General features: G+C 39.0%; 1 protein-coding gene across 13 annotated transcripts in view; it reads left to right on the top strand.

Moving 5' to 3' along the window:
* The window catches only part of FANCC (FA complementation group C), a 302,041-nt gene that overhangs the window by 124,309 nt on the left and 163,760 nt on the right, over window positions 1–13,972 (top strand). For all 13 annotated transcript variants that reach the window (XM_073880710.1, XM_025851675.2, XM_025851664.2 and 10 more), the window contains one exon: window positions 1,501–1,595. In XM_073880710.1, the coding sequence (XP_073736811.1) occupies window positions 1,501–1,595 (95 nt within the window). The remainder of the gene's footprint in view (window positions 1–1,500; window positions 1,596–13,972) is intronic.

Raw genomic sequence — 13,972 nt, 5'->3', positions numbered from 1 at the left:
TGGGCAAAGGAAGGCACCTCCTAAAGGTTGGGTGAACATTTCTCTGGCTGCTCTCTCTTTGTTTTTGTTTTTGTTTTTGTTTTGTTTTGAGAGAAAAATTTGAAAAATATATACTTGTTGAACTAAATGTGCATATTCACTCAACACCTGGGGGAAATTTCCATCTTTTAGATGACTTAAGTTTTCTAACAGGGGAAGCTGCTTGTGTAGTAAGCATATCATTGGATGTGTCTGACACTCTGTGACATGAAGATAGTTAGAATTTCTTCTAATATTTAAAGCATAGGAAGTACAACAGTCAAATTTTTAATCAGTGGCATTGGTTAAACCTGAAGAATCCTAGGATCTTCGGAGGTTAAATGACATGATTCATGAAATTAACCTATAATAGGCAAGCCAGTGATACATTTGAGCTCATAAAAAGTAGGAAAAAAATCAATGTCCCTCAAAATAATCCCAGATAAAGTTTGTTCAGAGGCGTTATTAGGGGAGTATAAACTTATGACGTTTATGGGGAAAAAAGGGTTTAATAAACAATTACTATTAGTGTTCTTTGTTGTATGTTTGAAAATGCAGGGGTAGCTTACTGCAGTTTATATTTTTCTTATTTCTTGTTACCGTAGCTCTTAGAAATGCTGTGTTTATGAGACCGTAGAAGATGAGAGGGTAAAGGGCATCAGGTGATACTGCAGAGGATTGATTCCAGGTGGTGGGCTTCCTCAGCCGCCACTCCATGGTCTTCTGATGAAGGCCACGGTTGCTTGGCTCTCGTGTAGGTACTGACATCTTCAGTTTTAGGCATCCTTCTTGCTTCTCAGTTGTGTTGTAAAATCTCCAACTGGAATGGACTCAGTTACCAAACGAAAAAGAAAATGGCTCACCGAGTAGATATTCTTGCCAAGTATAAGATTTCAAAATTCAGCGTTTTCATCACATATTTGGTAAAGTTTTAAATTTTAGAGTAAAGTATGAGGAACATGTAAGAGGTTTCTATTTTATCCAAACCATTTAGTACTAAACAATATATTTTAAAACGATTCTTTTGTTAATTTTGTTTTTAACAAGTGAGGGTGTTTTGGGAAACTAGAAAATTAAAAGATTAAGACAAATATTGACTACTGCCTATAACAGTTATATTGCTTTTAAAAGGTTGAAATTACTAACAGTTTGAAATATACTTGAAGAGAACTGATCTTGAGAAAAGTGCAGTTCTTTTAGTTATTTCTATCATTCTCTTTTGGCTTTAAAAATTGTTGCTGTATCAGAAAGGTAATTGACCACACAAGGGCTAAACATAAGTGATCCCGAAACCACAAGAATAAAAAAACCCCACGAAGTTTCACACATGGTCCTGGATGCTTGTTCTGTGAATTTAATAGTTTGAGATTTTCCTAAAATATAATACATATATTTCCTTTAAATACAGTGTTTAAAAAATTTGTATACTGATTATCTTTTCTATTTGAAAAAACCTACTTATTTTAGTTTTCCTTTTTGCAGATGAAAGCCAAAAAATTCTAATATGGTGCTTATGTTGTTTGATTAATAAAGAACCACAGAATTCTGAAGAATCGAAACTTAACTCCTGGACACGGGTAAGAGTAAATCTTGCCCTGCACTGCTTTGCACTGAATTGATTTTTTAAAGGTGCTCCTAAAAAAAAAAAAATAAAGGTGCTCCTTGGATAGTCCAGTTCTATGATGTTTTAGAAACTTTTTCAAATACAGTCTTTACTGTTCCATTATCTTGCTGGGTGTAAAGTTATTCAAGAGATTTCATTTTTGCTTGATTGTGAATTCCAGAAGATAGCAGTCTTTAGGGTGAAATTTTTCACGCCTGGAAGACCTAACGTTGTGTGATTTTGAAAAGCTACTCTCAGGTAATGAAAAGAATGTTCTCTCTTTCCTTCTAGCGATTGCGATCCTTCAAAAAATTGTTTCTCCTTATCAACCTAGTTTAAATACTTACATAATTTCTGTCTAAGTGTTTCTTTGCCTCTCTCAGGACCTAATCTGTAGTAAAATGAAAATTTAGAAGTGCCCTGGGAGCTGCTGTCTTTATTTTATATCCTGAAGTTGGTATCCAGGCCGGGGTGCTCAGACTAGCTCCCGGTGCTTGTTGGCTGCTGCTTGCTGCTCACCATCAAATCATTTCCTTGACTGTGCTAGGCCGCATAGCTGACAGCGTCCTGCATTCCCCCCACAGGAAGGACAGGCACAAGTTGGCAAATGTTGTAAGGCTGGGCTGTGGCTGTCCTCACCACCAGCAAGTTGCCTGTTCTTTTCTCATACCCCCCATTGTCCTGCTGTAATAACCCCAAGGACTCCCTGATGCCAGTCAGACTCCACTTAGTATGCATATGGTTCAGATTAGCTGCTTAGTATTATGAAATCACCCACCCAGATTAGTGCATATAGTTTTGTCTATCAGTCTAACTGGTGATATCATTCCATTCACTGCTTTTTACCATTCCTTTGTTTTATACAAAATTGCTGACAGAGCTGACAAAGACAGTGTTTGTATTTTTCTGTTAGATTTAAAAGAAGAATTGAAGGGACAGTAGAAATGAAAAGAACTGGGTGGGGGAAGGAAAGGGTGCAAACTTCACTGGAAGGTAAATTACTGTAAAGAGCTAAAGAAAGGAACTGATAAGTAGAATTAGGGAAGAAAAGGTATGAAAAACAAAGTTATAGAAATAGAATAACATATATAGTCTTTAATTTTTTAAATTGTTGCTCTGGTTGAGTTTAATGATTACTTAGGATATATTTTTGTATAAGCTAGTTCGTTAAGTCCTGAAATAAGCCATGTAATAAGGTGTTTTTAGGGTCATTGGGTCAACTTTCTTCATTTAAACTCATGACTTTATTGGCCTATTTTAAAATTTCTAGCCTTGCATTTTATTCTGTGGATTTCCCTTATTTAATACTGCATTCATTTATCATTAGAGACACATAAAGTATGGCACAGGAAGGTTAACTTAAAATCTTAACTCCTGCCCTCAGGGAGTTCATAGACTGGTAAACAGAGCTGTGTACAGGTGTGATAGTGATACAGGGGATACTTGCTCCGACTTGGGGGTTTGTAGATGTGTCCTGCAGGAGATGATATACCAGCTGAGTTTTGAAGGGTGACTAGGAGAGCAGGGATAGAGCTTTAGGAAGGATATTCCTGTCAGCAAAAAGAGCTTGTGCAAAGATGATGGGAGAGAGCCAGTGCCCTTTTCAGGGAACTGCAGGTACTTAAGATAATGCTTGAGCTTGGGATTTTGGACGGCTGGTGATGAAGCATGAAGCCTAATGTATAATTATAAGAAGTTTTTGGGATGCCTGGGTGGCTCAGTCGGTTAGGAGTCTGCCTTTGGCTCAGGTCATGATCCTGGGGTCCTGGGATCAAGTCCCGCGTCGGGCTCCTTGCTCAGCGGGGAGCTTGCTTCTCCCTCTGCCTGCTGCTCCCCCTGCTTGTGCTTTCTCTCTCTGACAAATAAAATCTTAAAAAAAATAAAGAAGTTTTTATTTTATTTTGAAGGCAGTGGGGAAACCAAAGTATTTTAAACAGAGAAGTTATTTGGCCAGGTGTAAATTTTAGAAACTTAACAGCAAAAGGAAGTTGATTTGGAAGGGAGCAGGGATAGCACTTTGGAAGCTATTGTAGTGAATGAAGGTGAGAAATCATGCAGCCCTGAATGAAATGGAGAAGAGGGGCCAGACTTATGATACGAATAAGGTAAGTATTCAAAAGATGTAATAGCAGGTTAAGTGCCGACGTACTTAGGTGTAGGTGGAGTTGAGCATACTGTTTTTAGGAAAGTGAGCTGATTTACACATAGGAGGGCTGACAGTCCTCAGCGCTTGGGAACAGTGGAGACTTGGGTGAGGGTGAGATTGCCCAGGGAGGGCACCTGGCATGGGGAGGGAAAAGAGCCTTGGGACAACCTTGGGAGACACTGGCATTTAAGGAGTGAGTGCAGGAATAAGCTACACTGCAGGTCAGAAACAGAGAGTCAAAGGTGTAGAAGGAGAAGACCAGCAGCATTTCAAGAAGGAATGAGTGGTCATTCATATCTAATGCTATAGTGCAGGACTGTCCAACACAAATAAAATACATATTATATAGGTAATTTAAATTTTCCAGTAGCTGCTTTAAGAGACAAAAAGAAATAAGTGAAATTAATTTTAATAATATTTTATGCAAACCAGTATATCCAAAATACTATCATTTCAACATATAATCAATATAAAAATTATTAATGAGATTACTTTATAATCTCTTTTCATACTAATTGAAATCCATTGTGTATGTTACATTTACACTTTGCATCTACATGTTACATATTAATTCAGATGCTAAATTTTCACTGGAAGTTCTTGCTCTGTATTTCAATTTCATAAAATTTACAGTTGAAAAAAGTAGGCTCACATACCCAAATTGTTACAGAGAAACTTATAACTGAACAAAGTGTCACTTTTTAAATTTAATTAAAATTTTTAAAAATTAAAAACTTACTATTTTCATCGTACTCAGTCCATTTGGCTGAGTAGCCAAATCGTGCTCAGTAGCCCCATGTGGCTAGTGGCCACTGTAGTGGACAGGGCCGCTCTAGAGCATGAAGCAAGATGAGGACCGAAAGTAGTGCTTGGATTTAGCCAATTAGGAGGAATCACCTTGGTGAGAATAGGTTGAGTGGGAAGTGTGAGAAATAGCCAGATTGCTACAGTTCAAGGAATGTGATTGAAACAGCCTGAGTCAAAAACTACGAATTTCCTCCATAAATTCTAAAATTCAATAAAAATTCAGATTATTAAATTTGAAAATGTTGGACTGAGTTATATGAGTTGTATTCTTAGAATAGAGATGAAATAAAATTTTTGTTTGCTGGCCATATGTTAGCATATGTTAATATGTTGGAAATACATTAATACAGTGCGTTTGATTTTGTTTCTGTTTTTGAAGTTTTACTGGTAACCTCAAATGTCTCATCAAATAACCACCTCAGTGACTATTCTTACAGTTTAGAGATTTGTTGAAGTCACAGAACTCTTTCACCTCTTTTCGGAATACTTTGTTCTTGAAAAACTTAGTTTTACTGATGAATCAACTGAACAGATACTTTTTGAGCACCTACTGTTTGTCAGGCACTACAGCAGAGACTGAGGATATAGCAGTAGATTTAAAGATAATCTGTTCTGAGAGGTTATAATCCAGGCGGCGATATCCAGGCCTGCCAAATTTAGGAGACACCTGTCTTCTCTGGGCAAGACCATACCTCTATGAATTTTATACTGATGAGAAGAAAACAACAGAATACCAGGTGCAGAGATCAGTGAAAAGGGTTTTACTTCATCTTTATTGCCTTTCAAATGCAGTGCTAAGTAATATCCAAATGTTACATGTATTGCTTTAGCCCTCTACTTCATTCATCTTAAAAAAACAAACAACTTTTAAATTACAGAATCTAACAAATGTACAGAAAAGTGTATCAAGCATAAATGACAAGCTTAACAAATTATTACAAAATAATTTGCAATTATTTTTGTAACTACCGTTCTGACTATCGCCTAGGTCAGGAAATGGAACAGAGCATTACCTGCCTCCTCTAAGCTCTTGCCCCCAGGTGCCTCTTCCTGCTTACATGCTCCTTTGTCTCCCTCTGGTAGTAACCACTAGGCTGGCTTTTATTTATGTTGCTTTATGGTTTTACCACTTAATTACGCAGTTTGGCTTATTATCTTCACTTGATACAAATGAAATAATATACTACATATTGTTTTGTGTTTGATTTATTTTATTCAGAATTGTTTGTAGTATTCAACCATGATCTTAGATATTGTAGTTGGCCTGTGTTCATTTTCATTGCTGTATAGCACTCCATTTTATTAATGTATCACAGTTTATTTATCCATTCTGCCTTTGATGGGAATTTGTTTCTGGTTGGGGAGAAGTAGGAACAGAGTTGCTGTAACATTCTCTCCTGCGTATCCAGGGTTCAAAGCATATATTTTATAAAGAACTACAAAGGAAAAGAAGAGCAATGGGAGAGTAAGAGAATGTGTTTTAATGTTTAAACAAGTGTTTACAAACACTTGTGAAAAAGCCTTGCACATGCCCTCTTTTGTGAAAATAAAGAGCATTCTAAAAAAGATGGAATTATAGGTTATTTTATATGCATGTCTTTAATTGTATCAGCTCATACTAAGTTGCTTTCCACAGTGGTGGTACCAGTTTAAATTCCTATGATCAGTGTGTAAGAGTTCCATAGCCTCCTGGTTACTTGGCATTGTCAGACTTTTAAAGTTAAGTTATTCTGGTAGATGTGTGTGGTAGTATCCATTATGGTTTTAATATTTCCCTGAAGTTGAGCACCTGTTTTGTGGAATTCCTGTTCAAGTTTCTTAATTAATTTACTACTTGGCTGTCTTTCTTATTGATTTGTAGAAATCTTTATATGTACTGAATCTGGGCACTTTTTTTTTTTTTTAAGATTTTATTTATTTATTTGAGAGAAAGAGTGCACACAGAGGGAGAACAGGGAACCCGATGTGGGGCTTGATCCCAGGACTCCAGGATCGTGACCTGAACCGAAGGCAGACACTTAACTGAGCCACCCAGGTGCCCTGGCTACCATTTTATTATATATATATCGTAGCTATTTTTTTCCATTCTGTGGTTTGTGTTTACATTTCTTTCTTTTAAGGAAGACATTTTAAATTTTATTGTAGTCAAATTTATCAATCTCTCCCTTTGTGTTTAATAATTTTGTATTTTACTTAAGGAAATTTTCCCCACTTCAAGATCATGAAAATCTTCCATATTATCTTCTAAAAGTATATTGATTTGCCTTTCCAATTTAGGTCGGTGTAACTGTTTTTTTTATATGCTCTTAAGTAGGCATCTACTTTCACTTTACTTCCACATGTATACCCATTGTCCCAACACCATTACTGAAGAGTTCTTTCCTCACTCATGTATGGTGCTACCTTCATCATAAGTCAAATGTCTTTGTATGTGCAGATATGATCTTAAATCTCTCCATTGGTTTCATCTATCTGTGATGGTTAATTTTATGTCAACTGGACTGGACTATGTGGTGCCCAGATATTTGGTCATACATTATTCTTGGTGTTTCTGTGAGGTGTTTTTGAATGTGATTAACATTTAAATAGATTGGGTAAAGTAGGTCATCCTCTTTAATGTGTGTGGGCATTTCATCCAATTAGCCAAAAAAGCTAAACCTTCCCACGAGAGTTTTCTCTGTATTGAAATCTAATAAGCAATGGGTTTGAGTGAACCCCAAATTGTATATTTTGTTTTTTGGTGTAATACATCATTGTGAAGGCATTCTACAGGGAGTGTCCTAAATTTTTCGGAAACCAGTGGTTTCAGAAATGATGGTATTATGTATACCAAGTTGCAAGACAGGCAAGGGAGTCAGAAGAGACAGTGGGTTTGGTGCTGGAACAACTGCACTAAAGACTGGTCAGCCAAGGGGCAGACACTGCTGCTTTGGAAACATGATTATTCTACACTGTTGGTAATTTCCATTATTACTCGTTTTTGTGTTGTTTGGGATTTGGAAATGCTAGCCTGGCTCAGCTCACATGTTGAAATGTAGGGAAAGAATTATTGTCCACAATTGAATGGTACTTTAAGAGGGAAAATAGCATATTTCTTGAGGCAATTAGTGAAAGACAATAGAGGCAAGATGAAATTCAGGGACAAGGCTGGGGATGCTGGAGATTTCTCTTCCACAGCTCCACTCTGGCAAAACATTGGCAATGCTGTATGACTGCTGTCTCTTTTCTTTTGGTTTTACTTTTGAAATAACAAACACAATACTAGTATCTTTTCCTACCTGTATTCTATTTGCTTGACTTTCTAAAACCTGTAGTTTCTTTTAATTTTTATATTCACACATTTGGCGGATAGTTACTAATTGCTTTCCCAGTATCCATCTCCCTCCTTTCTTACCTTCTTACAATACTCTGCATTTCTCAGCTGTGCATTGTGCATCTTGGGTGATACTTACCCCACCCTGGTCCCGGAGTTAGTCCTGCCTGGCCTAATCAGGACCACCTCTCACTTTCCTTGGCCACAGCGATTGGTCAAGATGGACATATAGCCCACACTGGAAATTTAGTCCTACAACTTCTGTTTGATTGATCAGGGAAGTGGATTTTATCTTTCCTCCTGAACATGAATTAGGTAGCACATAGTCCCTGAAGTTGCTGTCAGTCATTGTGGGTCCACGAGGACAGAGCCTGCTTGGGAATGAAGTTAGTCCTGAGGAAACAGAGCTGAGAGAAAGAGAAAGAGGGTCACATTCAGGTTGTTTTTGTTGGGGCCCTGGACCAAGCCTCTCTTGGACTTCAGTGCTCCAGTACAGTCCCTTTCCTGTTCAAGCCAGTTTGGTTTAGCGTTGTTTTTACTAGCAGCCAACGGCATCCTAATGGAAAAAACAGACTTATTTTGGGGTTTAATAAACTATTTTTTTGAAGGGTTTCAAAACTCAGGTATACACATACACAATTGCAAAAGAAGAAAAATCTCACTTACTCAAAGGATAATATGAATCAATAGTAAATTTGACAAAATAATTACAGTTACTTAAAAGTTGCATACTTGATTCAGAGTTGTTTTTCTACCACCGCTTATGATGAAGATGTATATTAAAGAAGGCCTCCTTGGAGGATGATGGCAGCAGCATGGTGGCATGACAGTCTTGTTTTTGTCCCTGCTAAACATTTAAAATTCAACATTTATCCACAAAGAGAAATGCCTTTGTGGGAACTGTGGGATCTAGCAACATATGCTGAGGGACCCAGGAGGTGTCTCACCTTCCTTTGCATCAGGTAGACCCCAGTGCAGGCAGGTAGACCCCAGTGCAGGCTGTGGAACCAGCTGGAGCCTGTGAACTGGCTCCAACCCCTCAGCAGAGGCCCCTGGAAAACGCTGACTTGGGCAGATATCCACAGAGGCCAGAGCCTTATACAAGTCCAGGTTTCTAGAGGACACATTCCGGCACACTGCTGGAATAGTAATACAAATTTGGACACTTTGAAGTGGGCCCTGTTTCCTTTCTCGGCTTGTGTGAGAAAGAACAAGGTGAGAATGGAACGCCAAGGCACATGCAGCAGCAGCCCAGCCACCCCAGTGGACTCATTTCACGTTTGTGTGGATTAGGATTTCAGACACCGGACATTTGGAGTAACAGAGGGTGTGTCACAAGTGGTAGGACCAGGGCCTGCAGAGCTTATAGGAAGAGAATTGGACAAAAATGTTAAAGCATCTATAGGTCACATAGTTCTCCTAGAATATAAATTATATTATTTTTCTTATAAAAGCTAGGAAACTTCTAGCATTCATATTTATAGATAAGTTGAAATATACTTTCTTTGTATTCTGTCCACCACCAAACATAATGTTTGGAGACTTGAGAGAGAACGAGACCAACTCTGACTTAATTTGCCTCCCTGTTACTGAAAGCCAAGTTCGTCTTGCCCATTGCTCTAAAGGCCAATACTCAAGAGACGAGTGTTTATGATAAAGGAATATGAATTTTATTCAGGAGGCTGACCACCTGGGGAGAAGGTGGACTCTTGTCCAAAGGCCAACTCCAAGGTTTCTGCATGGCCAAGAGATTTTTAAAAGGTTTTAATCATTTAAGGGAGTGCAGTGGTCTGTGACACTTCTTGATTATGTGCAGACTCGGTGATGCCAGCTACAGAGTTATCTCAGTGCTTAGAGGTTGTGGAAGAAGCTCTAGTTCCTTGGTGCCCAGAGGGGGTTGTGTAGGAACATTTGAATCCTTGGTACCCAGGGGTTGTGCATGAGTGCTCTGTTCTTTCTGCAAAGGAGGGCGAGGTCTACAGATGTGCAGAGGGAGGTCAGTGAAGTCATTTGTATAACCTTAAAAATGAAAAACATTTTGCTAAAAAGATTGCTGGGCTAATCAGAAAGCTAAGGGGGCTTCAAACAGACTTGTTGGCCACTGTGGCCTGGGAATGTTCTGGTCCTTTATTCCCCAAGGCCAGTGGTCTGCAGATCTCAAAGAAAGTAAATTAATTCTGTTACACATCAAGGGCCTTAAGTCAGCATGTGAGTACCTTGAAGCAAGTTAACCCTTAAGACTGGCTGGAGTGCTGTGACATCCCTACTCCATTTCTCATTAGCTTCACTGAAGTTGTTTGTTTGAGCCTTACTTCACCTGAAATGGAGATTTTAACAGTTTCTACTTCATAAATTTTTTGGAAGATTAAATGAAATAATCCATTTCATTCAATGGATTAAATTAAATGAATAAATAAAAGTATATTAAAAATGAATCAAATAAAAAAGGTATCCTTCATAGCCTCAAGTCTGTTTTACTTTTTTGCACAATCCTGAAGAAATTCATGATATCCTGGTCACCTCACACTCATTTCCATAGTTGCATACTAATGACCCCACGATCTTGGCAAAAGAGAGACTAGTCTGCAAGTAACACCTCTATCCCATGTTATAGCTTACCAAATAACAAAGGACTGGTCGTATACATTTCTTTTAAAAACATCTCTTCCTTTGATTTTCATCCCCATGAAAATTCCCCTTTAAATAAATTATAAACTGTCTACTTCTTTATTCTGCACATTTGGAACTTCCAAATACAGTGTGACTTTCCTGGAACCAGCAACCTCCTCTCTAGAGTGTATGCAACTGTTTCCACAGCTCTTCCCCAGAGAGCCACCTGGCTCCTTTCAGAACCTCTGTCAGGCCACTGCTCAAATATCACCTTATCTGAGAGGCCTTCCTCATCAGTGCCTGTCTCAGGCACTCAGCTCTCCTTATTTTGACTTATTTTTCTTAGTGCTGATCACCCCCTGACATACTGATTATTTTTTCTTCCTGCCTGTTCCCTCCCATATAGCCTACAAATTCCATGAGAGTAGAGACTTTGTTCTAAAAGTATAGCACAGTATCTGTTACATAGTAAGAATTCAGTGATGATTTGCTGAATGAGTAAATAAAGGGAGTATGATTTTAGATGGTAAACCCTAGTGTGTGTGGAGGGGTGGGATTCCACTTGGAAAGAAGAGAGGGAACAGACAGAAGGTTGAGTATAGTCCAGAAAGAATGATTTTCCATTTAGGCTGGAGAATAAGGTACTTACGGAGAAAAGTAGAAATTAAGATTAGAAAAAAACAGTTTGGGAAGAATTTTGGAGGGCCATGAATGCCAGTTTGTGAGTTTGTTCATAAATTAGTAGCATAGGGCAAAGGAAGGAGCTACTGAAAATATTTTAACTGTGGCATTGGGAGAGAGGCATTTGTCATGTTTGGTATCCCTCCCTGTTTTTTCCCTTGCTCTCCTCTAGTCTTTCTCAGTCCTTCATTCATTCATTCCATAAATATATCCTGAGTGCCTACCATGTACAAGCAGATATTAGGGGATATGAAGATCTTGCCTTGCAGGATCAGGTGGTTTTATTGCAAAGTAATAAGTGAAGAAGTAGAAGGACAGCATGTTGAAGGTACTGTGGTAGCCCAGTGAAAAGGAAAAAAAAGCTTCATTGGAAGTTGGGGAGGTTTGCAGGGCTGGTCAGGAAGGCTTTCAGAAGATGACATTTGAGCTTGTATCCTGAGGTATGAGGCAGAGGTTAGGGGTGTTCATGGAACTGGAAGAACTGAAAGGGATTTGAGGTGCATGTAGGAGAGTAGGCAGAGAAAAAGCTAGAAAAGCTCTTCCTGGTAATGATATTAAGAATGGGCTATCCCATCTACTGTGGGCTGTCCCATCATCTATTATATACTGGCTATGCATGACAGGTAGATCGGGCCGGATCCTGAGGATTCAAATGGCCCCTAGTAAAGAGTGTCTTTAACCTGGAAAGCAAGGATTTTAATTGGAGGGGTTTAAATGGGAGTGCAGTGGCACTTACGTCATGTATTTATGAATTAGTGGCATCAGTGCTGAAAATACATTTGAAAGTGCAGGAGGACAGGACTTGGTACTGATGAATTGTTAGGGAAAGGTTAGGGGAGCAGTTTAGGATAGTGTTGAGAGATTTTAGGGGACTAATAAATAACACCTCTCTCTTCTTCTGAGTTGGGAACTATTGAGATACACCAGAGTTAGGTAGATGGATATCAAACATCCATCCCTTAAATCTTAAAACAGATTTAAGAATGTAGCTTCCACAAACAATGAATCATGGAACACTACATCACAAACTAATGATGTCATGTATGGTGATTAACATAATAATAAAAAATTTAAAGGAAAAAAAATAGCTTCTGTCTGTGGTTCAGTTGGGCCCGTCAGCCTATGGTAGACAAGTCAGCCTGTCACACCTACGCTGGACTACAGTAGGCCTGGCTGGCAGGGAATGAGCCTGTCTAAGCATGGTGCAGTGTAGACTAAAACACATCCTTTCTGCAGGTAAGGCAAGTCAGAAAGACAGAGTTGGGAGAGGAATTTTTTTTAGTTTCTTCTCCCAAATTGACCAACCAGGTCAGTTCTTCTGGGGAGAAGAGAGTGACAAGACTGAGAGATGATGTCATAGGTTGGGCTTTCTGGAAATCTGGCCTTGAGATGGAGATAATGTGCAGGGAGTGACAGCTATTGAGGGGAAAGGAAGGACACAGGATTGGGCAGAGGGAGAAGCTCAGCTACAGTACAGTCTCAGTGGAAACTTCTGCTGCGCCTACAGGGACAGAGATGGGAGACCCTTCAGAGCTTTCCTGCTTTGGGACAGGAGGGCTGGGCCCTTATGCCTCTGCTTCCATCAGTCATTGGAATGTGGCCACTGAGGGAAGGAGGTATGATCTTGAGCAAGGCAGAGATGGCTAATGATGATATGGATGTGACATCACAACATTCCTTACAGATACCAAAACCATTCCTTTTCTGCTTTTCCCTCCTGGGGAGTGGGGTGGACAGTCTGTCTTCTCTGGAAACATGAGGACAGGCAATTTGTTTCCCTCTAATCTAAGAGAGAACTCCTACGTTTTTGACTTGAGCATCATGGTGGATGGTAGTACCATTCACTGAGAAATATAAGGGGAAGAGGGCAGAATCCCTAAAACAAGCCAAGTAAGAAAGCACAAGAGGAAGGAGGGGGAGATCAGGTCAGCCCAGCAGCTGTCCTATATTTGTCTTCTGTGCCATCTTCCAGAACAGTGGAATGCAGAGACCCTGTTTTCTCACTGCCTTTTGGGTTCCCTTTACATTCCTGGGACCATAACTCAGGGAATATAATGCAGGTTGAGTCCTCTTCCTTTTCTTGTCTGTTATTGAATAGAACTGGCTGGAAAAAGGGAAAGCATAGAAAATTTCTTTATAGTTTTGTAAATGTGTTTTCTCCATGGCTTTTGGAAACCACTGAAACTATCTGCCATACTGTGCTAGGGCAGCGGTATCTAGTAGTAGGCTACCCAGTTCAGTGGGTACTTCAGTAACTCCATGAAATAGCATCTGCCTCACTAAATATCGTGCTCTTATTTAGCCTGCTAAAGTGTCCTCAGGATTTCATAGTTTTGCAATATAAGTATGGTGTTTAGTATTTTGCAGGGTTCTAGAAAATGTGCTGCAAACACTGCTATTCTCATTCCCAAGTATTTTACATCCATTCAGTGTAATCAGCAATTCATGCTACACATGAAGTTGAATTGTGAATGTTTATGTCTTTGTATGTGCATGTTTTGGGGAGTGGTAACTGTCTCCTGAGTCATTAATGTGAAGACACTGAACTTATTATTGAACTTCCTGGAATAAACATTTGCTTCTTCTGAGAGGACAAAATGAGATACCATTTGTGTTCTTGACTAGGTTTTTCTTTATTTCATTTAGGTGGATTTCTGCTTATTCTAATTCTAAATTGTATCAGATTGTTTTTTAGTAAGTTGCCACTGCTCAAATAGGCCAGATCAAGACATTTATTGCCAATTAGGAACAGGATGTTTGAGATGTTTGGTGATGTTCTCCGGATGACCTGTTT

The sequence above is a fragment of the Callorhinus ursinus genome, unplaced genomic scaffold (genome assembly GCF_003265705.2).
Source record: "Callorhinus ursinus isolate GAN/ISIS: 27379988/994484 unplaced genomic scaffold, GSC_fseal_2.0 scaffold39, whole genome shotgun sequence".
Taxonomy (NCBI): Eukaryota; Metazoa; Chordata; class Mammalia; order Carnivora; family Otariidae; genus Callorhinus; species Callorhinus ursinus.
Note: the sequence above shows the minus strand (reverse complement) of the source record. Positions and strands in the feature narration are given on the sequence as shown.